This window comes from Sinocyclocheilus grahami, unplaced genomic scaffold (genome assembly GCF_001515645.1).
Source record: "Sinocyclocheilus grahami isolate Dianchi unplaced genomic scaffold, SAMN03320097.WGS_v1.1 scaffold218.1, whole genome shotgun sequence".
NCBI classification, from domain to species: domain Eukaryota; kingdom Metazoa; phylum Chordata; class Actinopteri; order Cypriniformes; family Cyprinidae; genus Sinocyclocheilus; species Sinocyclocheilus grahami.
The window spans coordinates 41,148-69,044 of record NW_015505397.1 but is presented as its reverse complement, the minus strand read 5'-3'; the positions used below and the strand labels follow the sequence as shown (position 1 = coordinate 69,044).

Below are 27,897 nucleotides of genomic sequence, written 5' to 3'. Positions count from 1 at the left end.
TGATAGTACGCTCCATTTTTATCTCGGCAAGAACATGGAAATGTTATCGTATTCCTGTGGGCCTCTTCATCCCGCCCTTTGCCTGCAGGTCTGTCTGTTTCTCTTGTTCATTGTCTGCTGAACTGTGACGTGACCGCGAACAATAAACCACATTTCATTAATTTGCATCGCCAGGAATTTCACACATTTTATGGAGACTTTGTGTGTGTGTGTGTGTGTGTGTGTGCATAAATGTGCGTGTTTTGATGAAGAAGCAGATATTATAGTCATAAATAATAATAAGAATGCTGTATGCCAGGTATTGAAAACAGATTTACTGACTTTTACTGGCAAAACACCAAAAGGGAAGAAAACAGTCTGTGAAAGAATAATATTTGTCCAAGAAACACAAAGCACAAAGACGCTGGGGATATTTTCATCGTCTTTTTATTTCCATAATTAAACATTAAATATCTGAAAAAATAATAAACCTGTTTCACAGTGCAAAATACGAAAGTACAGCATATGGCGGATTCAGTAGTTATTCCAGACCAGATTATACAAACATCTAATAACCAACCAAACAATCTTTTTTTTATATGCAAGTGTACATTTACTTGAAAAATAGATATTGGTAGTTTATTCCCAATAATAATAATAATATTAATGTCTCAAAAGCAGACATTAAAATGAGCAGCATACTGATCAGAACATTTATAACGTACAGCCAACCAGATACAAAACACATAAAATCATCAATATCACATGACGAAAACCTGTTCTAGAGATAAACCTATGTAGTGCTTATGTGGGCTCTGTTCAAAGTCAAAGTGAGCTGCCTACCTATACAGCATTTTTAGGCATCATAGGCAGTCTCCCAGCTGACAAATGCACGAAACCACTCTAAAACCATGGTTTGGAACAGAGCCGTGTGTTTTTATAAAATGTAGTGAAAAACCATCTCTTTCAACCACAATGGATGGATCTCACTTTTTCTCAAAGTGTTGGTTGAGTGTCACAGCCCAAAAACTCCAGCCGCAGGGCAATATCGTTGACCCAGCCTTTAGGGTGAATCCGTATAAAGCGAGTGAACAGGGGAGGATCAAACACGTTCAGCGCCTCCTCATCATGCCTGCTGTTTCCCTCAAAGATCTATATCAGGATGAAAAAGAACAAGAAACAAACCATCAAAATGAATAAGGGACTCTCTGGAAACCCATCAAGAACGTGTCCAGGTCATATTTCACCCCAAAATCAAAAGAAAGAAATAATCATATTGATTATGAGAAAATGAAACCTATCCATTTTTTTTGCTTAATGAGCTTAAACAGTCAAGGGGGGCGTGTTTAAAGTAACTCGCAGATCATTTGGACTACAGCCAATCAAACACTTTCAATCTGCTACTCACACTGATCCAGAATCAGGTACACAACACAGTCGCTGTATTTCTTTCTGCATTGTATTTCATACCATTGTATACAGTGACAATAAATGATCTTACTGTTCCTCTTGAATTTATACTCTAATATACAGTATCTCACAGAAGTGTGTACACCCCTCACATTTTTGTAAATATTTTATTATATCTTTTCATGTGACAACACTGAAGAAATGACACTTTGCTACAATGTAAAGTAGTGAGTGTACAGCTTGTATAACAGTGTAAATTTGCTGTCCCCTCAAAATAACTCAACACACAGCCATTAATGTCTAAACCGCTGGCCACAAAAGTGAATACACCCCTAAGTGAAAATGTCCAAATTGGGCCCAATTAGCCACTTCTGTGAGATACTGTAGATGCATTACAGTAATTTTCTTATTTTACTTATACATAAAAATGCACATTTTAATTTTGTGGGGAAAAGTGCTTAATTATCAAGAAAGTGATGCCATAATGCAAAAAAGTCTTAAAGTTTATTTCTATTTTGGAGTGAAATGCAACTTGGTCTTGTTTTTCGTGAGGCAAAATCCATTCTGTATCATTCAATACACACAAATAAGGCAGTACCTTTTCACTGTCTGTGCCCTGCTCCTTCACACTGGTCCATCTGTGACCTTCATTGCTAATAGAGATGGTAAATTCAGTGACTGTCATTGGTTTCAGGGCGGATCGGGCCCCCTGTGTGACCACCCCGGTCACTCTCTTCATAGAGAGAAAGTCCACCTGTAACCACTCATGAGGGTTATTAGTCTGTAGAACCAGAGAAGAAGAGGGGAAGACAGGAAGAGACAAAATATAAGGTGATCAGTTTAATAACTTCTTTACAGTGATAAACATTTGAATGCAAACACCCATGTACAGAATGAATGTGCATAAATCTACCAACAAATGGCTTGCACTTTAAGAAAAGTCTGTAAGATCGGGGCTCAATGTACAGTGTTAATATGAAGGAATTTCTGTGTTGTTGATTTTTTTGTTGATGTTTTACCAGAAATTTTAATTATGCATTGCATTGTGTTGTGTGAGGGTTAAAGGAAATGTCTGTTAACTAATTTGATAATGTTGCAGCAAAAACTTACCAATACCTTTTACTTCTTTACTCTCCAAGTTTTTTCGGTAACACTTTATTTTGATGGTCCCTTTTGAACACTCTGTTGACAGTAAGTAAACTCTCATCAGAGTATTAGTAGACTGTTTGCTTAATATCTGCTAACTATTTATTGTCATGGTCTCCCAACAGACATTCTACTGACTATAAGTAACTTTGTCAACTTATTCAAACCCTAACCCTACCAGTCTACTAATACTCTACTAATACTCTGAGAGTTAGTAGACATGTAGGTGCAACGTTACTTATAGTCAACAGAATGCGTTAAAGGACCATCAAAATAAAGTGAAACCGATTTTTCTTACAGTGTACTTATAATTGACTTATATAATTTCTAAGCATATTGCTTAGAAAAGAAAAACATCACTTCACCATTAAGAAGCACAGATTTCTGCAGGTATAAATTGAAAGTTATTATGCAGAGCTGAATTCCATGTGGAACAGAGCTGCGCTCTAAATCACTCTAATTAACTCATAAATCCACCTCATTGACAGTGCTTGGCTCTCTGTGCATCTCACTCAAAGAGGAAGTAGAAAGAGCGATAACCTAAAAACCGTAAAGAAAGTGAGATGATGGAGAGATCGCCTCACTTTCACACAGACAGACATGATAGAGGAAACACTCTCACAAGGGGCTTATAAAACACAGTCTAGAGAGACAATTCACTTTCACTCTCTCTAAGAACAACATATAGTGATTAGATTGACTGACAGACAGACAGATAGATAGATGGGTGGACAGATACCTTGGGTCTCCATGCATTTGCTCGCCCCTCCTGGTGGAGTCTAGCGAGGTCAGGACTCCAGGACAGTAACCACTTGTTTAGGAAGGAGGAGGCGCTGATGCTACTGCTGGGAATCAACCTGCGCTCCATTCCCAACGGCATAGAACAACCTGACAAACACACAAACAAACATGCTCATATCTGTTTGAAGCAGTGTGATTTTACTACCACTGAGATACACATTATTATTGAAACTTTGACTTATAGGTTTTAAAAACGTTCAATTTTAATTTGCTACTCATTTCATGTGCAAAGATGTTAGACAATACTAAAATGGTTTTCTTTTATTTATTTATTTTTTACCCATAACTCTTAAAGGACAAATGTGTATGTAGTTCAGTTTTGTTTATTTTAGTATTTCAAGTTGAAATAAATGAAAATGAGAAATACTGTCATGTCAAACATTAAGATAGATAAAATAAGTTACATGAAATATTTATATTGATTAGATATAATAAGTTTACATTTCATTTATCATTTATTTCAAGTAACAACAATGTTTTTCTTATGGTTTCAGTTTTAGTTAACTATAATAACTCTGGTTTGAAGAACATGGTTTGAAGGTTTGAAGATGTCTGAAAAACATCTATGCTGCAAGGACCTTGTTTTGGAGAAGTGTTTCTGAATGTGCAGAAACATGCATTATTCGGCTCTCTCAATTAAAAGAAACTTCTTGACTCAAACTTTTCTTTGATAATGAAGCTTTGGACATTGCCATTGATGCATGAAGGGAGAAAATGTGTTGAAAAGCAAGAGAGAGTAAACAAGGAACGCTGCAGTTAGGAAGCCTTGAATTGGATCTTTCCGATGCTACAAGCAGGATGACAGATGCTCATGAACTAACAAAAACATCCAAAGCTTTCAGATTTCCATTTTTAAATCGCTTCATGCTGACAAAAATGGCAAACAAAGGCAAACAAGAAATGTGCTTTGCAAAGACCTTGTCATTTGAATAGTGTCTAGTTGATGCATTGTTTGGATTTCTCATCTATAGCGTCTTCATCTTCTACTCCAGTTTTATTTGTTAGAAAGATCTGTCATCAATCTGTGTGTGTTTACTCACTATTAAGGTCACATCCCAGCAGCTCAATCCTCAGTGTGGGCTTCTTCTGAAAGGTCAGTGGGTGAATTCGGATGTAGCGACCCACAATGGGCGGAGAAAACAAGTTCTCCTTTATTCTGGAACCGTCCATGTTTCCACTGAAGGTCTGAAAACAATTAAACGAGAAAACAGATGTGAATCATACAGAAACTATGAAAGATACAAAAATAGTCAAATAAGTCATTAGGATAGCGCTTCTTTTGAAATCAAAGCAAAGCAGTTTCATTGGAAAAAATAATTTGTAGGAGTACGTTTCATCATGTGTTTCATAAGATTGCGATGTTTAAAGGTTATAATTAATTGGGCAGAGGATTTCTTAAAATAGCTCTTAAAATATGATTTTCACAAAAAAGTGATAGGGATTATCTTGGAAATTTCTAGAAGATTCTGTTAACATATTTTTGTATATCTATATTTATGTAGGCCTATATGAATGCCAGAGATGTTGTTTCTCATTTAATATACAAAAACATTAGGCAATCTTAAATTATGTTACATATATAAGGACACATGTCCCAAAAACTATTTCCAGGTCACTTTTCACCCTCAAATCAAATGCAATGATTAAATAATGAATGGGGGAAAAAAATTATATTGTGCATGAAGAAAATTAAGTCTATTAAGATTTTGTGCCTTGTCATTTTTCATTATATTTCCATCCCAATTTTTTGCTGTTCGTAATCATTTTATTTTTGAGCTGTTAAAGGTGCTACTAAAATAGGCTCGATTTTCTTTGAGTGAATTATAATTTCAAATTTCTTCTTTTGTATCTGACGTAAAATATTGCACGTTTCTGACAGGTCTGAGATTCACCCTAAAGATACAGAAGAAAAGGGTGAGGTGATTGTGCTAAAACTAAATAAAGGTGTGAAAGAAATATTTACTAACATTATAAGAGAACTTCAGGGAGGAAAAAAGTCAAATGCTACAAAAAGCACACAGTATGGCCCCTTTAAATCAGTTTAGTTTAGAGAAATTCAGATGTTGGTACTGACGTAAGATGACTTGGAACTGTTTCCTTGGTAGGTAGTCCAGTTTTCTTGGTCGATGCTGTAACTGATGCTGTACAGGATGGTGAAATACTCGCTCAGACCCATCGAGGTCTTTGCACCCTGAGTCCGAATGCCATGAAGAAGCATGGGCCTTAACAGATCCACCTAAAACAACACATACAGTAACAAAGAGAATAGATATGGAAAATGATCATATTCTATTTTTACCAATGAATTTGTGCTTATTTCCTAGAGCACTTTATAGCAATGGAATAGTGAGTTGTACATTGCTAAAAATAACATTCACAACAGAAATTTCAATTAAATTTTTTTCAGTGCCAAGATGAACTTTTCCAGGCCTTCCCAGAAATCCACCATCATATGAACCCTGCTAAAAAGAGTGAATTGTTGTATATCCTGCACTTTTTCTCTCTTTCTCTTGCTTCCAGGCACTATTGAAGCAAAGGTTAAATAAAATCTCCTGCACAAACCTATTTATAGTTTTTAAAAGTATTTCCCACTTTGTCTTGCTGACAGTGGAAGTATAATGTATACTTGCTGACTGTGGTGCAAAGAGTTACTATTGTCTGTGGCACGTTGTGAAATATGGGCCACAGATAAATCATAATGTGTTACTCTTAACTATAAAAATTAGTCATCACAGTCCATGACCGGGTAGCACAGTTTTTTTAAAATGAGCCGAAGAACAGCATGTTATGTCTGCAAACAGAAGATTTTTTTTTACCTGGAGCCAGGAGTCTGTGCCGCTGCCCATCCAGGCATTAATAGAGCCAGATAACTCAAGTCTGGCCAAACTTGGCTTCCAGTTACCTGTAAGAGAAATCAGATTCCAACAATTCAATAAACGTAGAAATATTTGATTAAAAACACTATATTTTGTGGCCCAAGTCAAAAAATCTTAAATCCTATTAATTGCAAATCTTTCAAGACAAATATAGTGGGACAAATTACACAGCCAAATCCACTGTACACATTAGACTTATGAATACATTTATTGTACTATTATTTTGTGTTTTTATATTGCATTTTGTAGCTCTTACCAGGGTCATTACAGTTAACTAAAATGGTCTTGTTTCATTATTTTAAATAAAAATTAAAATGCAAAATGACAAAAACAACAAAATTACTAATAGTTCAAGAAAATAGAGTAAAAACAGAATCTAAAAATAAAATCACAATTTTTGCAATTGCAAATCAGCATATTAGAATGATCTCTGACTGAAGCCTGGAGTAATGATGCTAAAATTAAAGTAAAAAAAAAAAGAATTTAAAAATAAAATCTAATTCAACAAAATAGAAAATCAATGATACTAAAATAACCCTGTTTCTTACCATAGTGGTCAGAGGCTGTTATTTGTTTGTTGTCAATCCATCCCGACTGGATTCCTAATGGCTGAATGCACCCTGTTAAACAAAATCAATCAGTTTCAGGTGTCCTCTAACTATTAGTGACTGCAGAAACAGGATGCCAAGAAAGATCTGTGACAAACTCTCATGGAGGAAGAGAGTTTAAAGGGGTCATATGATGCGATTTCAAGTTTTTCTTTCTCTTTGGAGTGTTACAAGCTGATTGTGCATAGATAAGATCCCTGAAGTTGCAAAGACTAAAGTCTCAAAACCAAAGAGATATTCTTTATCAAAGTTAAGACTCTGCCACGCCCCCCTAAAACGGCTCGTTCTAACACGCCCCCCACATATCTACCTCACTATGTGGAAATATTAGCATAATGCCGCCCAAATGTTCACCCAAAGAAAGAAGGCGTGGTTTCAGTAACCGCAGTTAGTGTTGAAGCAGCATGTCAGGGAGACGCTGTGTGTTTCTAGGCGAAAACAAAAGCACTTTATTTGGCCTTCCAGAAGTAGATGCATTTAGGAATCTTTAAGATCACTTACAACAGAACAGCAATGCATTTTATGGACGACCGTTTCGTGAACCTAGGAGAGGAGGTAATTCTGACTTTGCTATGACAATCTGGCGCTTCTGAATCAGCTACTGTTTTGTTATTAGTTTAAGTATTTGCTATTGACTGTTCAAATGCGGAGTTTTGCGCATCGTGTGTGTGTGCGTGCGTGCGCGAGCGAGAGAGAGATTGAGAGAGACACATCACAGTGGAGTCAGCTGTCTTAACCGTGGCTTGTGTACTGCAAACACATATTCATCACTGTATCTGTCACGCGACTCTGTTCCTCTTTCGGGCTTGAACTGATGGTAAAACTAATGACATTATTTACTGTCTTTACATTTATTTTGAAAGATGAAGCTCGTGATTATGGTAAGGGGCGTTACATTTCCGACGAGTGCTTGCGGTGTTCGGCCAATCACAATGCACTGGGTCAGCTGGCCAATCAGAGCAGACTGCGCTTGTCGGAAGGAGGGACTTTGTAGAAAACGAAGCGTTTGAGAGAGGCGGGGCATAGAGGACCTACAATAATGTACAGTATTTGAAAAATAATGTGTTTTTTGAACATTAAAGCATGTCAACGTATTCTGTTACACCAAATACACCAAATAATGATCTTTAAAAAAGCATCATATGACCCCTTTAAGCTCTTACTTGGGTTGTAAACCAGCAGCTTGGCCCTCATGCCTGCCATCTGATGTTCTCCGATAGTGCACTCTATTAACCAGGTGCCTACAATGGCTGGCCTCATCTCCACCGTCCCAAAAACTCCTGCCAAATGAGACAGAATTATTGATATACACTGCTGGCCAAAAGTATGTTTTTGAAAGATAAAATACAGTGAAAATGTAATAGTATTACAATTTGAAAGAACTGTTTTCTATTGTAATATATATTCAAATGTAATTTATTTCTGTGATGGTAAAGCTAAATTTTCAGCATCATTACTCCAGTCTTCAGTGTCACATGATCCTTCAGAAATCATTCTAATATGCTGATTTGCTGCTCAAGAAACATTTATGATTTTTTTTTTCATTCAACAGTTTGGGTTAAGTTATATTTAAAAACAAAAACAAACTTTTATTCAGCAAAGATGCATTAAATTGATCAAAAGTGACAGACTTCTATCCACCTTTTAAATTATGGGAGGCACTTCCTGTTTGGGCAAGATCCACTCAAAAAGACTGAAACAAATCATTTCAGATCATAAGGTTGCACGAAAAATAATCCTCATCCATCAGTTTGAATGAATGAGCTGATGGTATAAGAACTATATCTTTTCAGTCTGCTGCATTATTTTCCTCCTGGGTATCTTCTGTTTTTCCTTTGTATTCCGCTGTAACAGTATATGAATAAAGACTACGAATACTGCACATTTGTGGTCTGCTGTCCGGTTTTAATTTACAATATATCCCATGAATAATGCACTGGAATGCATGAAGAATCTCTTGTTTTTCTCCCCAAATCCTCACATCTTGTTCCAGGTTTGTTTTCACAGATGCTTAAAATTTTAATTTCTCCCCATTTCACTTCTAATCCCTATTAACAGTGACATAGACATACTGTATATTACAGTGATATTTACACATCTTTAATATTGCTGTGGAAATACTGTAATCAAGCTTTTTGGGGGTTTTCCAGGTCTATTGTAATTTGTTCATGCTTTTAAACTTTTGAATGTTCTTTTAATATCTGATGGTTGAATGTCACCTCATTGTACCCAATATTTGAGAATGCTTGTTATTGCATTCATATAGCAAACCTTTCGCTTGTTGTTTACAGTTTAACGCAAGTTACTCCCATAATTTGTGCAAAGCAAAAGGAAAAAGGTGGATAATGTTACAGAAGATTTCTGTTTTAAATAAATGCTGTTCTTGTCAAATTTCTGTTCATCAAAAAATCCAATATTTCCACAAAATATTCAAACAAAATTAAGCAAAAACTGTTTTCAACATCGATGATAATAAAAACTTTATATAACCATTAATTGAGCACCAATAATGATTGAGCAGCAAATCAGCATATTAGAATGATTTCTGAAGGATCATGTGACACTGAAGTCTGGAGTAATGATGCTGAAAATTCAGCTTTGATCACAGGAATAAATCACATTTCACAATATTTTCAAATAGAAAATAGTTATTTTAAAATATAATAATATTTTTCAGTATTACTGTTTTTACTATATTTTTATCAAATAAATGGAGTCTTGATGAGCAGAAGAAGATTCTTCCAAAAAAAAAAAAAAATGTTTAAACTGTACTGTAGGTATATGCTGTAGGATTTCAGACAGACTGCCTGAGTTACATTTAATGAATTGTGATTTGTAAATCTAACATACTAAAAGACATGTAAGGTGCCGGGTGATGGATTTGGTTTACCAGGATAGAGATTGAAAACTCCCATGCGGTGTTCCTGATCTTTTCCGACTCCGAATGGCAGTCCGTGGAAGTGTACAGCATGAAACTCGCCACGACTTCCAACATTGAGGAGGTGCCAACGAGCCGTCTGGTACTGTTCAACTATCAGGCCAGGAAGCGTCTCTGACACATAGCCATTAATAGCTACAAGTACCAATAAAACACAACACAATAATTACAGCTATTATTACATTTCCTAATATCTCCTCTAATACGCCAAGTTTATAGGTTCAATTCCCAGGGGATGTGTGAACTAATAAAATGTATACCTTGAATGCACTGTAAGTTGCTTTGGATAAAATCATCTGCCAAATGCAGAAATGTAAATATGCATGTGTTGCCCTGAGTCAGTGAATTATCAAATGTTTATATTTAGAAAAACTGGGCATTTGGAATATTGGCAGTGCGTTAAATTCGTTCAGCATGTTACATTATACGGCCGGTTTCTTGTAAGTGTTTGTGTGTGTGATTTAACAACCAAATTCTATAACACAATAACAAGCATAAACACACATGTGCCTATTTGGTACGAATCATTTTTGAGACAGAGAACATAAACAGATCAGACTGGTCGTTTCATAAGAGATCTCCAAGACGAATGCCGTGTTAATCATAAATTATGAAAATGTACCTGCAAACTTGTTGCTCATCTCAAACCACGGGTCGTCTACTTTGGCCTGGCAGGGTGGGGTGCAAAACTTCCTGATGTTGTAGTCGAGGTACCAGCTCTTTCTTTCATCAAAGGTGGTGAAGAGAAGGAAGAAATCTGTCACGTCAGGCTGACGTAAAACGCGTGGATGGAGGGTACCAGGACGACATATCAGCACCGGACCGATTAGACCAGAGTTGATGTCCTTCTCCTGGTGGACGCAAGAGGAATACAGAAGTTGATATTTAAGCTTACATTAATGTGTTTGGCAGACGCTTTTATCCAAAGCGACTTGCATTGCATTCAAGCTAAACATTTGATCATTTCATGCATTATCTGGGAATTTTTTGTTGAGTGTCATTTGATCAGGCTTTTATGGCTCATATGTCTCATGAGAATATGGAGCTCATACTCTCATATCGATTTTTCTAAAAAATGATGCATGGATAATCGAGAAAATCTTGAAAAAATGTCTAACAATATAAAAGTTATACTTAAGTTTTCTTTATAAAAATCAAATTTCACAGCAAACAGACATGTGGACCATGACCTGAAAGTGACCTGATGTTTTTACAATTATACTAAAGGCCTTTTACTTGCTAAAATTATAAACTATCAATCATGCGTGTAGTTGATTGTGTGCAACATGTTTTTCAGCAAAGTTTTGATCATTTAGAGGCCTTAGAAATGTGTGTATCAAATATGATACAGGAGGCTTTATAGGGTTAAAGACAAAATGAAAATGTCATTTTGATTTGTATATTGCACACTGAATTACCATGTTGATGTTGGAGTAGTAGGCCCCAGCCTTGCAGTCAAACTCTGACGCTGAGGGACCTTGTCGTCTGGAGACTCTCCAGTTGTAAACCCTCTCCTCCCCTGGAGGAACTGGATCACCTGGTACTTCCTCGGCCTTGACGCCTTCTGGGCCCGTTCCAGGGTTAAAACTCCCCTGCATCTTATCGTACACCCCATGCAAGTGGAAAGAGTATGGTCTGGACGCCAGGTTCTTGAAGACCACCTTGTGGGAAAAGAAATGCAAGGAATTAGTGTGTGCAATGATAAAGGTGCAAACCATTTTTGGAAATAAGCTAGAGCAGAAGAGAAATGCAGAGAAAGAGAAAGAAGAGAATTTGTATTTTGTCTTTTTGCAAGTGCATTGGTTTAAGGTTGTGAAGTGGTTAGGTGCTGGTGGAAAAAGTGTGACTTCAATTGTGTCTTCAGGAAGTTGTCATGGTTTCTGTGGTTCAAATGGAGTTTGGCTGCTCATTTGACCAGAGAGGAGCAGAGAGAGTGAAGGGTCTGAAAAGTAACTTTGTGCCTTGTTTTGAAGGAACAGCATGGCACTGCTCGTTCAGTGACGGTAGCTAATGGGCAGGAGCATACACTTTTAGGAGTGTGGTAGAGAGGATTGCAGGTCACATTAGTGAAATTTCCTCAAAGTTTAACGGCCAATTTTCTGTTGTCAATAATGTAGCAATGTATGAAGTACAGTTCACACAGTCACTTTCATACCAAGCAGCTTTCTGATGGTCAGCACAGCAAATTCGTGTGACCAACTTGAACCTGTTGCAAAATCAGTGTAATCTTTCACCTTCACTTGAATTTCTATTGAAATGACTGGATTTCACCTGTGAAAATTTGCCTGAACAACAGTAAATGTGATTGCACCTTAAAGGGTTAGTTCACCCAAAAATGAAAATTCTGTCATTAATTACTCACCCTCGTGTTGTTCGAAACCCGTAAGACCTTCGTTCATTTTCGGAATGCAATTTAAGATATTTTTGATGAAATCTGAGGGCACTCTGACCCTCCCATAGACAGCAAGGTAACTACCACGTTCAAGGTCCAGAAGGTCCGTGTGACATCAAGTGTTCAACTGTAAAGTTACGAAGCGCGTTCACGACAGTACCATGACGTGAGCATGTGGCGGCACTGATCTAGATCCGGCATAATGATGTCACCACGCCGGATCTGGGTCAGCGTCGGCGCCGCCACACGCTCGCGTCATGGTACTGTCATGAACGCGCATCCAAAGTGACGCAGTAGAGACGAAAATGTGCAATAAAGTCGTTATTTTTGTTTTCTTTGCGCAAAAAAGTATTCTCGTAGCTTCATAACTTTACAGATGAACCACTGATGTCACACGGACTACTTTGTCGATCATCTTGGTACTTTTCTGGACCTTGAATGTGGTAGTTACCTTGCTGTTTTGATGAACGAAGGTCTTATGGGTTTCAACACGAGGGGGAGTAATTAATGACAGAATTTTCATTTTTGGGTGAGCTAACCCTTTAAGAATGCAATATTCAGTTAAATTAAGATGCTAATTTTAATAGCTCCTATTAATGAAGAAACTTACAGTAAGAACATCATTGATTTCTGCCTTCAACACAGGACCCATAATGCCGAGATGCTCGTCCAGTTCTCCTCGTTTGATTGGATGTTTGAAATCTCTGTCCTGATAGGCTCTGAATACTACTTTTTTATAGGCTGGGAAATATTTTCTCATTCCCCTCTGTATCTCCCTGTGGACACATGAAATATTTAGTGCAAGTACAATTGACCAAACTTTTAAGGCTGGTTTTAGGCTTAATTTGAAAAGCAATAATATTAATATCACGATCTAAAACAGCATTGCATTGTGACGTTATTTTTATGACAAATAACGATTTAAGATTGTTTTTCTGCTCATCTAAATAGATTTGATTTAATCAGACACCACAATGTCAATTCAATATGTAACATTTATATATATAATTTCATATTTGTTTGATTCTCCCAAATAGAAATTCTTGAGAAAAAATGTGGTTGTGACAATAAGGATTTTAAGGCATTTTTGCCTTAAACTATATACAACTAAACAACTAAACTAAATTGATCTGATTCAATTTGACACCACCAAAAATGTGATTTTATACAATATCTTATTTTCCTTTGGTGCTAGCGCCTAAATTATGGAATTCTTTTCCATTGCATTTTCGCCAACTGGATTCTGTTTCCTAGTTTAAAACTCAGATTAAAACTTATTTGTTTAGAACAGCTTTTAGTGATTTGATTTGTATGTTTGTGTTTTTGTATTGTTTGTATTTTATTGATTTTGCTATCAACAAAAGGTATTGTTGTTGTTTTTATTATTATTAATATTATTATCATTCACTAACATTAGAAACATTAGAAATTCTTTAGGATTGTCCAGTAAAATGACCAAAAGTGTGGTTGTGGCACATCAGAATGTTTCGTTACCTTGGTTTGATGAGCTGAGCTGGTTTATTGATCCCATAATCCCACATGATTTCCTCTGCTGCGATGTAGTAGCTTCTGAACCTTGATTCTGTGGACCTAATACCAACATTATCTTCAACATGATGATCCAAACCGAGAACACTTCCTTCATCGCCATAATCGTCATAGTCACTTGCCAGTGATTTCCTGCCATAGGTCTGGTTATCTGATGAATTTGACATCGGCTCCAAAACCAGTTCCAGATTTGGTTGGAACTTCTTTGGATCTTTGTAGTGAAGATTCAAACTTTCCTCCATCTTGTCCTGCTTTAGACCAGGACTTCCAGATTCTTCCAGAACTTCGTTGTTGCTCAGAACTTTTGAATCCACTTTGTTTATTTTGTCTTTGCTGACACTCCAAAGCCCCCTTCGATTTCTCGCTTTGTCCGACTTTTCCTCCGTAGAGTCGTTTAGAAGTTGGTTAGTTGACAGGGTTTTATCTTTAAAAAGGAATTTTCGAAATAGGTAATTTGTTGGATGTGTTTTATTGTGTTCAACTTCATCCAACTGTATATTGGCAACGTTCAAATGTTGATGCTCTCCTGTTAATTCCTTGTTTTCTGTGGTATTTAACATTACTGTAGGGTCAATCTCGTTTGGCCTTGTTCTGTAAGGCTCAGATTCGTTGTGGGACCTTTTCTGACGTTCCAATGAATTTCCGCCCATCTCCCCATCCAGTTGATCCAAAATATCCTGTGGAATACCGCCCTGTGATAACGCATCCAGATCTATTTCCCGCTTTACGGGAATATATCTTATCTCACACACACGGGTTCTGCTTTGTCTCTCATTGTCTGAGCTCGTGTTTACTCGCCCAATCGCAGAGTCCGTCACAGTTCTGTTTCGGCACACGCGAATGGCGATAGTGCGGTTCTTTTCCATTGTGCCTCGTGGAATCGGGAAGTTCTGTTCAATGAACTCGATGAATTCGTCATCGTAGTCTTCGCTGTCCACCATGGGTAGGACTCTTTCACAGTTAACAACCGTGTAGCGAACACTCATGCCTCGCTGTTTCAGAGACGGGTCAAATGCGCTGACCTCCCATTCACCTACAAAGTTCAAACATCAAACTTATGAACACGGTATCAAAACAGGTTCCTGATTTAATTATGAATGATTTTTATATTTGTTTTATTTATTTTAGTAGTTCAACTCAAACTAAATGAGAACTATAACAAATAACATAATATTTATAGCAAATATCATTTTTATTATATTTTGTTTAATTTCAGATCATGCTTATTTTATGTTTTTCATAGTTTTAATTTTAGTTTGAGTTAATGATAATAACCCTTCATCAAACCTTCTTATTTTATCAAAACCAATATCTTGACCTCCGACGCTTACCTAGCATCTCCACTTCAGTGGTCACTGTGTCTCCAGTCATCGGGAAGAGCGTGAGGACAGTGCCATATGTTTTATCCCTCTCAAACGTATTTCCTGTGAAGTAGACTGACAGGAAGTTGTTTTGTATGCCAATGCTCGCCACATGCCAGAGTATGACATCCCCAACACACACCCTGAATTGGAGGTGGTTGAACATGAACCCGTTAACAGCTGAAACAGACAGACAGAAAGTCTAAATTAAAAAAGTGATTTAACAATTTAACTCACGAAAACTTAGATTAATCCAGTTTTCATGTAATAATACAAATACCCAAAGCAACCCCAGATTATCCATTAATTTACATGTAGAGGTTAAAAATCAACACCCACTGTGCATGACATTTGAATTGTAGAAATCTGGATTGTTGCGCTCAATCTTAGTTGGATCTTCACTGTTTTTATTAATGTTTTCCTCAAAGTACCAGCTTCTGTTTTCATCAAACACAGTGAACAAGAGCTTCTTCTCTTTATCTGAAGTTACCTGTGAAAACATATTATTAATAATTTATAAATAAAAATAATTCATTCATCCATCCATCCATCCATCCATCCATCCATCCATCCATTCATTCATCAGATAAACCAGCATAGGCTCAATGGAAAAAACATAGGCTCAATGGAAATTACATTTGTGCAAAACTCAAAAAGCATTCCTATGCATGCAACACTAGTGGCAGTAAAACACCAACAAGTTTTATTATTTTTCATGCAAATTATAATTACGGGTCAGATTATCAAATAATAAAGGCTTATTTTCACATGGTTCCTATGACCTCAAACACTTTTACCATAAACTATTCAGCAAATGTGTTTTTATCTCACTTTTGCTTTTATTAACACTCTCGGTTAGGTTTAGGGTTAACTTTAGTGTGGTATGTTATTTTATGTTATTTTAAAATACGGATAGAGCATAAACCTTTTAGTGCCACTCCCCCGAAATTTCATTTCTGAACTGCTATGATATGTACAACAACCAATGTAATAAAACATCGCCATGTTTATCTGTTTTGGATAGAACTTCATGAAATTTTTTGCACCATTTACTAGACATTTCACTTTGAATGTGCCACAAAAGGTGCGAGAAGCAACATAAACGTCATTTTTGCTACATGCATTGTTTTTCCAGTCAGTCTAGGTTGAGATAAACAGATCTGTGTCAGAGTCTCTTCTCACCACTCTGCCTCTTTTGTCCAGAGATTGGGATTTGCAGATGATAAGGGGTCCCACCAGCCCAGATGCCACGTCCCGAACGGGATCCACCATACTCTGGTATAAGCGAGTGAGGCATCGTGGGTCGGCTTCCGTGGGTCCATCGTCTGCTGTCAATTTCCAGAGGTACATCATTATCTCACCTGGGGGAACGGCCAACGAACGGAGGTCCACCTGTTTGTCTTCAACCCATAAAGAAAAATAAATAAATTCAATCCATGAAAAGTTATTTTTCATCCATCTTACTAGAATAACTTGACACCTGACACCAGTGTTATTAGCGTTAACTAAAACTAAAACCATAAAAAATATTTTTGCTATATAAAATAAACGTTAACTGAAATAAAATACACTTCTTTTATTTAAGCTATTTTTCAAGGCAACCTTTCCCATTTTTGTTTCATTTACCTTGAAGTGCTAAAATAACTAAATCTGAATTAAAAATGTTAACAACAAAATTACTAAATACTAACAAATATTATAAAATTGCTACTACACCCATTGTGTTGCTCTTTGTTAGTTATTACACTATCTAATGTAAACTTATGGGACCTTATTGTAGTGTGTCACTTATATTTTGTATAATGACACTAAACTGCATAATTGACAGTTGTCTGAGGCAAGTGGTTTGTCATTTATACATGCTTTTATTCAAAGATTTCCTACATAGCTGTGCTGCTGCTGCTGCTGCTGCTGTGTGTGTGTGTGTGTGAGTGAGTGTGTGTGCTTCTCTTTATCAGCTGCTCTCATGAAGCGCCTCTCTCCAAACATCCGCCATCTTCCCTCCGCTCGGGAGCGCGCACGCACACACGTCACGCGTCTCGGGGCGCGCACGCTGGCACAAGTAATTATGAATAATATATGTTTATTTTATTGACGCTGATGCTCGAGTTTGTGCGTTTGTCGGTGATCCGGGAGTTGTGTGGGTTATGTTGTGGCGTTCGTCACCAGTGTTGGGGAGTAACTGGTTACATGTAACGGAATTACGTATGATGTATTCCCTCAGCGACCAGCACAGATCAGCTCTAGGCATGACGAAGCGGATATCGTCTTCTTTTGGAAGACCAAACAAGGTAGTTTCGCTTTCTCAACGAAGCACACAGCGTCTTCATGAAATGGCGGCAGCGGCAACAATACTACAGCGAGAATAAAAGTTACGCCTTCTTTCTTTGCGTGAACATTTGGGCGGCGTTATGCAAATCTTCCCCCATCGTGACGTAGACATGTGGGGGCGTGTTAGAACGAGCCATTTTAGGTAGGTGTGGCTGACTCTTAACTTTTATAAAGAATATCTCTTTGGATTTGAGACTTTAGTCTTTGCAACTTTACAGATCTTCTTTATGCACCAAGAGCTTGTAACAACTCTACTGTAGTTACATTGTGTACTAAGACCGACGGAAAATGAGAAGTTGAGATTTTCTAGGCCGATATGGCTAGGAACTATACTCTCATTCCGGCGTAATAATCAAGGAACTTTGCTGCCGTACCATGGCTGCAGCAGGCGCAATGATATTACGCAGCGCCTGAAAATAGTCCACAGCTAGGTAATAGGAAAAATATCGAAACTCTTTGGTCATTTTTGAGTGAGATGCTAATGGTCTAATCAGATTCAATGATCTATGCTAAGCTGCAGCTAAAAGTGCTACCGCCAGACTCGGAGATCGGCTGAATGGATTCGAAATCGGTAAAACTCAACTGTTTAACTCTAGGGAAATAACTCCACTGTTAAAAAGGCCCAGCAGAGGTTGTACTTCCTTCGCCAGTTGAGGAAATTCAACCTGCCACAGGAGCTGCTGAAACAGTTCTACTCAGCCGTCATCGAGTCTGTTCTGTGCACTTCAATAACTGTCTGGTTTGGTTCAGCTACAAAATCAGACATCAGAAGACTACAGAGAACGGTTCGGACTGCTGAAAGGATTATTGGTGCCCCCCTGCCTACCCTCCAAGAACTGTATACATCCAGAGTGAGGAAAAGGGCTCAGAAAATCACTCTGGATCCATCACATCCAAGCCATCTCCTTTTTGAACTTTTGCCATCTGGTCGGCGTTACAGAGCACCGAATACCAGGACAGCCAGGCACAAGAACAGTTTCTTTCCCCAGGCAATCTACCTCATGAACAGTTAATGTTCTCCCATTGTGCAATTAAAGTACAGTATGTGCAATAACCTTATACTTATTTATCACCCTAAACCCTAGTACATCCCTACAACTTATTTTATTTTATTCTATTCCTATTCCATCTATAGCACACCTGTACATACAATTTATTCTCTTTTTTTGTGGTTTATATTTATGCATGTGTATTTTATTCACATCTCACTTTTATTATCTGTGTGTTGTTGCTGTCTCCGTGTACTGGAAGCTTGTGACACTATAACAAATTCCTTGTATGTGCAAACATACTTGGCAATAAAGCTCTTTCTGATTCTGATTCTGATTCTGAATTGGAAAATGAGCCTATTTTCAAAAATAGTGGCGTGTTTCTTTAAATGTGAATGTGAAAAAAAAGAAACATGAAATGCAGTGCCTCTTACCCTTGTTTGCGTTCTTCAAAGGCAGAACGCTGGTCAGGCCATTTGGATAAATGTTGAATGGTCGACTGGCCATGTTTTTAAAAACAATCTGATGAAGATATACAAAAGAGTGAATTTCAGAAAATGTATCACATTTCAGTTTAACACTTTAAAGTCAGCATGAAGTAAAAAATCGTACATATTTTCTGAATGTCTTATTGATCTTATTGTGAACAATTCATCCATGCATGTTTCACAATATTTTTTTTCTTTTTTAATAATCCATTTCACTAAGATGTACTTCATAATATGGATGCAAAAATATTTTACTGCTCTTGTCTCATTGCGGCATTAAATATCTAGAGGAACTGTGAATTATCTTGTCCAGTGGTTAAAGAACTCACTGGATTGGAAGATAATTTGTGAATAACAACAGATATTCCTCACAGAAAGCTATCTAATGACTTTAGATCACTTAGGAATATAGCATACGAGTCATACGGACTAATTATATGATACATTTATAGTGATTATTACTTTTTTTTCAAGCTTAAAAGCTTCAGTATCAATTGGAAATTGGAAAAGTCAGACCAGTCTTTCTCGTTCTGGGTTCCATGAAAGAAATACATTTATACAGGTAAACAGAATAAATGGATTTTGGGTGAACTATCCCTATAAATCTACATTTCCTACCTGAAATTTGTCTCCCACTTCCCCTCTGAGCTCTGGGCCCATCAGCATTTTGCTGGTGGTTTTCTTCACAGTAAAGGTCTTGTCTGTATACTCCACGAAAGCTACTTTCTTATAAATGCCACCTAAGCGCTGAGGACCTTTTCTGAACCACTCAGATTCTGCTGCTGACGACGATGAAGGCCTGAAGCATGAAAATCAACATTAGTTTCAGTCAGTTTCACATCATTCATCTCAGGACATCAGGACGTACCGGTCGCCGCTTTGAGACGAATAGTCCCAGTCCATCTCCTCAGCAGCGATGTAATGAACCCACACTTTAGGTCTTCCCTTGGCACTCGATCGAAGCACTGACACAGGGCCTCCTTGCTTGAACACAATGGAAAACGTGTTGTCTTCATCCTCCTCCTCCTCCTCATCCCCAGCATGTATGACGTTTCGTTTGTCTGGGATTGGGGCCACCACAGGTTCAGGACAGTTATCAACAGTGAAGAACGCATTCATACCAGCTGGAGAAGAGAGTTAAATCAAACATTAGAGAAACGTCAATGATTTACACTCTTATTCAATTACATTTCTAAAGCAAACAGCACTTTTTACTCCTTGCAAATTCATTGAGACCATCAAAGTGCAAAGTACATATTTCTCAGGTCATCTTGACCTAAATCTTTCCCCTTATTAAACAAACAACCATTTCTTGTCCAAGAAAATGCCTGTATGATCGCCTAACAAGCAAATCAAACTGTGCCATTGCAAATTTTGCTTCACTTTTACTTAAAACATCCAATTTAACAAGATTTAACATATATAAAAACATAAAGCCACACTTTTCAGCATCATTAATCCAGGCTTGCAGAAATCATTCTAATATGCTGATTTGCTGCTCAAGAAACATTTGTTGAAAAAAAGTTGTGCTGCTTCATATTTTTGTTGGAGACTCTCTTATTTGGAACAGAAATGTTTTTATAACATTATAAATATCTTAACTGCCACTTCTGATCAATTTAATGCATCCTTACGGATTAAAAGTATTAATTTCTTTAAAAAAAAAACTTCACCTCAGCTGCAATTACTTTATTTTGTCTTACAAAGTACTGATGAAGCGTTATTATTATGATAGTACAAATACGAAACCTTTTTCATTGAATGAGCAGAGTCTTACCTATCTGGTGAGAGTGGATCTTGCAAGAGATCAGAAACATTCCGGTAGCAGACGGCTTCATCAGGGCTGTAGTGAAGGTCATGGGCGTCATCTCTAAAGTTCCCCGCTTATGGTCGAACACCTTTAACATCCAATTTAACAAGATTTAACATATATAAAAACATAAAGCCACACTTTTCAGCATCATTAATCCAGGCTTGCAGAAATCATTCTAATATGCTGATTTGCTGCTCAAGAAACATTTGTTGAAAAAAAGTTGTGCTGCTTCATATTTTTGTTGGAGACTCTCTTATTTGGAACAGAAATGTTTTTATAACATTATAAATATCTTAACTGCCACTTCTGATCAATTTAATGCATCCTTACGGATTAAAAGTATTAATTTCTTAAAAAAAAAAACTTCACCTCAGCTGCAATTACTTTATTTTGTCTTACAAAGTACTGATGAAGCGTTATTATTATGATAGTACAAATACGAAACCTTTTTCATTGAATGAGCAGAGTCTTACCTATCTGGTGAGAGTGGATCTTGCAAGAGATCAGAAACGTTCCGGTAGCAGACGGCTTCATCAGGGCTGTAGTGAAGGTCATGGGCGTCATCTCTACAGTTACCCGCTTATGGTCGAACACCTTTAGGGTGTGTCCTTCAAACTGGATGCTGTGGATCTCTGGGGTCGACCCAAGACCAATAAGATGCCAGGACACCACTGGACTCTTCTGGCACACAGTTAGACCTGATGAAACAACAATTACAGAATGTAAAATACAACACACAGTACAGTGTTGAATCCCAGTGAAAAAAAAACATAATGAAATGACACGAGTGGATCTTGCAAGAGATCAGAAACGTTCCGGTAGCAGACGGCTTCATCAGGGCTGTAGTGAAGGTCATGGGCGTCATCTCTACAGTTACCCGCTTATGGTCGAACACCTTTAGGGTGTGTCCTTCAAACTGGATGCTGTGGATCTCTGGGGTCGACCCAAGACCAATAAGATGCCAGGACACCACTGGACTCTTCTGGCACACAGTTAGACCTGATGAAACAACAATTACAGAATACGCTTGAGAATTACAGCATGTAAAATACAACACACAGTACAGTGTTGAATCCCAGTGAAAAACTAGTACAAATACGAAACCTTTTTCATTGAATGAGCAGAGTCTTACCTATCTGGTGAGAGTGGATCTTGCAAGAGATCAGAAACATTCCGGTAGCAGACGGCTTCATCAGGGCTGTAGTGAAGGTCATGGGCGTCATCTCTACAGTTACCCGCTTATGGTCGAACACCTTTAGGGTGTGTCCTTCAAACTGGATGCTGTGGATCTCTGGGGTCGACCCAAGACCAATAAGATGCCAGGACACCACTGGACTCTTCTGGCACACAGTTAGACCTGATGAAACAACAATTACAGAATGTAAAATACAACACACAGTACAGTGTTGAATCCCAGTGAAAAAAAAACATAATGAAATGACACTACTGGTCAAAATTTTGGAATAGGTTTTAATGTTTTTTAAAAGAAGTTTCTTTGGCTCACCAAGGCTGCATTTGATCAAAATACAGTAATATTGTGAAATATTACAATTTAACTGTTATATTAAAGGCGTAATAACTGTTTTCTATTTGAATATGTTTGAAAATGTTATTTAGTCCTGTGATGCAAAGCTAAATTTTTAGCTGCCGTTACTCCAGTCTTCAGTGTCACATATGATCCTCTGAGATAAGTACGATTTTTTTTAAGGAATTAATTCTTTTATTCAGCAAGGATGCATTAAATTGATGAAATGTGATAGTAAAGACATTTATTATAATGTTACAGAAGTAAATGCTATTCTTTTAAGCTTTCTATCCATCAAAGAATCCTGTAAAAATGCATCACGGTTTCCACAAAAATATGAAGCGGCACAACTGTTTTCCACATCAATAATACTTAGAAATGTTTCTTGAGCAATAAATCAGCATATTAGAATGATTTCTGAAGGATCATGTGACACTGAAGACTGGATTAATGATGCTGAAAATATACTCAGGAATAATAAATAAATACAATTTCAAACATATTCAAATAAAAAACTGTTATTTTAAATTGGAATAATATTTCACAATATTACTGTTTTTACCGTATTTTTGATTAAATAAATGCAGCCTTAGTGAGCAGAAGAGACTTCTTTCAAAAACATAAAACATCATTTTAATTACTCCAAACTTTTGGTAGTGTATATTTATATTTTGCACAAAGAAAATGAAACCTTTTAGTAACTTTAATATACTTTTTGCATTAATCTATTTCCATTCCAATCAAACTGTATTATTACTGTAAAGTGAAAAATCTCCTTCTCAACACTAATGATTTATGGCAGCTGCTCAGGTGTAGTGAGGCTGATCGCACCTGGTAATGTTGAGTTGATGTATCCATTGATGGTGTGATACTGGGTTGGGCTGGAAGTTTTCTTCAGTTTGTCTGCTCGGCCAACGTCCCGGTACCAACTTTTACTCTCATCGAAGACAGCGAGAAGCAAAATGAACTCCGGAGCCTTCCGCTGTCTCTCCTCAGTCAGAGCCTCTGAGAGAGGAACATTTTAAAGGACATGTCAAATATTTAGCAACTTTCTCATTTAGTACAAAATGTCAGTGATATTTTACTTGACATATTTGACAAATCCCAAAAGAGAAGCAACAGAATCACACCTGTCTTACAGATCAGGAGAGTCCCGACGAGTCCGCTGTTGAAATCTCGGACGATGTCCACCTGTGATGAGTAGATGTAGGTGAGACAGTCTGGATCTGATGTGGTTGGCCCCGAGTTGGGGGAAATGTCCCACACGTACTTGTAGTAACCACCAGGAGGCACTGCATCATCTGCTCGCTCCTGAACAGAACTGGAGTCCTCGTACCCTGCGCCTGCCATGGAAAAGCAGAAGGATGTTGAGGTTTGTCTTTACACAATATGGTTTTTCAAACCCATCAGTATATTGCTGCATATCTCAGGTTATTGCTTTCGTTTTGCTGGGCAAGCCCAAACTTACTATATGTTGGTTTATACGGGAAATCACATGTATTTTACACACTCTGGAATTTATTAGTATCTCCAGTGTTACAACAAAAAAAAAATTACAGAATTCCAAAACAAGTCTATAATGATGTTGTGAGTTCATTCTATACACAATTTGTCTCATGCGGTAAAAGTTAGACAATCTGCAATGAAATTATCTATCAATCAATGAGCAGTTCTTAAAATAACTTTTAGAACAGTTTAATAATATAAAGAACCTTCTGTGGAATGGAAAGATTGCATGGATGTTAAAGGTTCTTCATGGAACCGTCAATGCAATGAAGTTTATTTTTAAGAGTATGTAGAATTTCAAAGAGATGAATGCAAATTCCATTCTGTTAGATTTACCTTCTGATTGTTTCCAGTACGGAATGCCGATGGGAGAAATACTGAAAAATTGTGATGCAAAGTTTTTGAAGTGCACCACAACCCTGTCGTTCACCACTGTTCTGATAGTCGGGCCTTGAATACCTGAAACAGATCATTTAACATTCTATTCATTTAGTTCTAAACTTCTTAATGTTTTTTTCCCCTAAGAAGCAGAAATGTTTAAGCTTATACTGACCAGCCCATGGAGGTTTTGACTTTGGTGTTGTAAAAGTGGAATCAGTGTACTCCGTATATACTGCCTTGATATATTTCTGGACACCAGATTCAAATTTCCTGTTAGGAATTATTATGCAGTTACTAAACATATTTACAATACAGTGCAATGCAACATAATACAATGCAACTTTATTAATCCATAGTTAGCAATTCATTGGTAAATGTTTAAAGGAATTGTTCACCCCAAAATGAAAAGCTGCTGAAAATGCACTCACCTTCAGGTCATCCAAGATTTAGATGACTTTGTTTCTTTATGGGAACAGATTTGGAGAAAGTAGCATTACATCAGTTGCTCACCAGTGGATCCTCTGCAGTGAATGGGTGCCGTCAGAATGAGAGTCCAAACAGCTGATAAAAACATCACAATAATCTACAAGTAATCCACACCACTCCAGTCCATCAATTAATGTCTTGTGAAGTTAAATGTTTGTGAGAATCCATCATTAAGACATTTTTAACTTTAAACCGTTGCTTCCGGCTAAAATATGAGTCCTCTCTTCATAATATTGTTTTCTCCAGTGAAAAGTATTTGGGTCTGAATCAGGAGAGAAATATGCACAGATAAAGCACCGTTTACAAGTTCAAATGGTACTAAACAAATATGTCTGCGAATTTTGATATGAGGTGACAACAGGGGATGGCTTTTGTGTTATAATGGATAGAGGATTCATATTTTGGCCAGAAGCGACAGTTTGAAGTTAAAACATCTTAATGATGGATTTGTTTCTTACATGTTTCTTTATGGGAACAGATTTGGAGAAAGTAGCATTACATCAGTTGCTCACCAGTGGATCCTCTGCAGTGAATGGGTGCCGTCAGAATGAGAGTCCAAACAGCTGATAAAAACATCACAATAATCTACAAGTAATCCACACCACTCCAGTCCATCAATTAATGTCTTGTGAAGTTAAATGTTTGTGAGAATCCATCATTAAGACATTTTTAACTTTAAACCGTTGCTTCCGGCTAAAATATGAGTCCTCTCTTCATAATATTGTTTTCTCCAGTGAAAAGTATTTGGGTCTGAATCAGGAGAGAAATATGCACAGATAAAGCACCGCTGCCATAAAGTTAAAAATGTCTTAATGATGGATTCTCACAAACATTTAACTTCACAAGACATTAATTGGTGGACTGGAGTGGTGTGGATTACTTGTGGATTATTGTGATGTTTTTTATCAGCTGTTTGGACTCTCATTCTGACGGCACCCATTCACTGCAGAAGATCCACTGGTGAGCAAGTGATGTAATGCTACATTTCTCTAAATCTGTTCCTATGAAGAAACTAATTCTACATCTTGGATGTCCTGAGGGTGAGTAGCCTACATTTTCAGCCAATTTTCATTTTAGGCTGAACTTTTCCTTTAATAATTACACCAGGAATTGTATTTTAAAAATGTAGTACTAACTTATGACATAATGTTTTGTCTTATAAAGGAGTATGCATGGTTGCAACAAATATGCATATTCAGCAAATGATCTGCTGCAGTTTCACACTAATGAGCTTGAACTGTTATCACATTCTGTTCTGAAAACACCAAATCAAAGCATGTTTGTTCTGACCGCATGTTCACTATTCATGGACTGAAAAGCACTACGAGAATAATTAAATATAAATAACAGGCAGGCTTCTGATCACCAAAACAATCAATCAAACTTTGAATGACACTGACCGTATCTAACTGCAAACTATGTTCACATTCGTTATGCTCTGTTTAACTATACAACTTGGAAGCATATCTGAAATTTGGACAGCCCTCAAAGTTTTTGCCTTTGAGGGATGCTGGACTGATGCTGGACTGAGTCCATGTCAAGTAATGAAAAGATCAAACACTTTCTCAAAGCTGTTTCCTTTCTGTAACAACTTACTGATGACATTATGCTTGATGGTCACATTCCAGTTTACTCTGATAAAACACCACTGTTCGAACACAGTGGTGTTTTGAGAACACTGTGTAGCAAAATTTCACAATATATGTATAATAAATAACATAAAAGGTGTATAATAAATCTTTGTGGGTAGCAATAATTGAAAAGCATGTTTGTTGCGTGCATAATAATAGAAATGCCCACCTCTGGTTTGCAGTAGGGTCTGCTGTGTCTGTAAACACATATTCCCACTTAGTTTCCACTGCTGCGATGAAGAACTCCAAAGTCTTCGCCAGGACACAGGAAGACTTCAGACACACCGTGAGGGAGAAGAGAAACAGCACAACCTTCATCACTGGAGCACAAGTTTACGCTGACTGAATGTGATGCCGAGATGCTGTCAGGACATATTTAACTGCACAGGAAAAGTGTTTAAGGAGGAGCCAGAAAGAGAGCGAGACAGAGAGAGCGTTCATGAGTAGGCCTAATGATGAGTGTTTGAGTCATAGAAAGAATGAAGTAAGAAAGGAAGGATAATGGATGGGTGCACTATTGTGGAAATTACTACAGTATTTTTAGCTCTTTTTTTCTTGAATAGCAGATGTTTTGAGCAATACTAGTGATGCTTGTCATAAGCAATACTAACAGTCTTCATCATTTACACTTAACTTTTAATTACATTAACACATGAAACAATATACTATTTAAAGCAGAGGTTCTTCAACTTTTCTTAACCAGAAACAAAATGGGATAATTACAAAACTATTTGGTATATTTTATATAATTGCTGTGCTCTTTTTGACTAAAACAACTCCAACATAGACAAATAGCCTAGTTTTTATTTTTAAGACATAGACAAAAAAAAAAATTCCCCCAAGAAAAGTTTTTGAAAGCTTCTTTAACATTTTTAAAGGTATTATCAACTAAATATAACTCTTTGTATGTTTTCCTTTATTGTTTTAAATGCCTTTGTCATGAGCCACACCATACTAAATTATATATATATATATAAACCCAGTGACACGGCGGAGTGATATCACTAATCTGTGTAGTCCCGGTTAGTTCTGTCTTTCAATCAACTTTGACAAATTGTGCGGAAGAGTGGATTAAGCATAAATCATCAGTTTGTTGTTTTACACACATGCACACAGACATTATTTCATACACGACATAGTCGTGAGATGCAAGAAACATAGACGTATGGCAAGAAATCTGTAGACGTGCCCATAACAACAAAAGACAATACTTTATTGAACCTTTTCTGATAAGAAGTGTGCGCTGCAAACGTGAGCATTTTTGATGATCATTTCTGTCCAGTCTGCTAATTTTATCACATTTAACCACAGCTGTCGTCGTTTTTTTTGTCTGGCAGTGGCAGCGATCAAATTTCTAATTTGAGGCTGTATTACGTCGATTCTGGCACCCAACATCACAACAAGATGATATTTTAAGCTCCTTATGTAGCTGAATCTGCACTGGTTTGAATTAGTGATGTGTCGTTCGCGAACGAGCCGGCTCTAAGAGCCGATTTTTTGTAGCGAACGAGAAGAGCCGATTCCCATCGGGGAGAGCCAAATCTTCAGTCAGAGCCTTACATTTTAGGCCAGTTTAGCAATTGTGAATGGTTTGTGTGTTGGTAAGCAATTTTTTATTTTGTGTTTTAAAAAAAAGCCTTATTTTTAAGCATTTTTTCGTTACAAAAAGAACAACAAAAGAAAACATG

The 27,897-nt window shown here is 37.1% G+C and overlaps 1 protein-coding gene across 2 annotated transcripts; it reads right to left on the bottom strand.

Moving 5' to 3' along the window:
• Positions 1 to 424: 424 nt before the first annotated feature.
• LOC107596338 (coagulation factor VIII-like) lies at positions 425 to 26,537 on the bottom strand. 2 transcript variants are annotated; one of them, XM_016287049.1, is made up of 25 exons: positions 26,379 to 26,537; positions 24,265 to 24,362; positions 24,048 to 24,170; positions 23,336 to 23,548; positions 23,037 to 23,210; positions 21,813 to 22,037; positions 19,736 to 19,991; positions 19,486 to 19,666; positions 18,814 to 18,901; positions 16,242 to 16,459; positions 15,399 to 15,549; positions 15,030 to 15,239; positions 13,645 to 14,731; positions 12,761 to 12,926; positions 11,177 to 11,419; positions 10,381 to 10,609; positions 9,711 to 9,893; positions 7,984 to 8,100; positions 6,761 to 6,832; positions 6,153 to 6,238; positions 5,411 to 5,572; positions 4,377 to 4,521; positions 3,275 to 3,423; positions 1,988 to 2,170; positions 425 to 1,131 (listed from the first exon to the last, which is right to left on the bottom strand). In XM_016287049.1, exons 1-25 carry the CDS (start codon positions 26,525 to 26,527, stop codon positions 976 to 978), a joined length of 5,064 nt encoding a protein of 1,687 aa, XP_016142535.1. In that variant the 5' UTR covers positions 26,528 to 26,537; the 3' UTR covers positions 425 to 975. The 2 variants fall into 2 exon arrangements, with proteins under 2 accessions (XP_016142535.1, XP_016142536.1); XM_016287050.1 differs by lacking the exons at positions 21,813 to 22,037; positions 23,037 to 23,210; positions 23,336 to 23,548; ... (1 more) ...; positions 24,265 to 24,362; positions 26,379 to 26,537 and adding an exon at positions 20,645 to 20,698.
• Between the last annotated feature and the right edge of the window lie 1,360 nt (positions 26,538 to 27,897).

Bases quoted from the DNA above. Each gene is read 5' to 3' on its own strand.
- LOC107596338 (XM_016287049.1), bottom strand. From the start codon at position 26,527: ATGAAGGTTGTGCTGTTTCTCTTCTCCCTCACGGTGTGTCTGAAGTCT. The intron at 19,667-19,735 runs GTACGTCCTGAT...TTCATGCTTCAG, and splicing joins TCGTCTCAAAGCGGCGACCG to GCCTTCATCGTCGTCAGCAG. The intron at 16,460-18,813 runs GTAAGAGGCACT...TATGGGTTGAAG, and splicing joins TTTGAAGAACGCAAACAAGG to ACAAACAGGTGGACCTCCGT.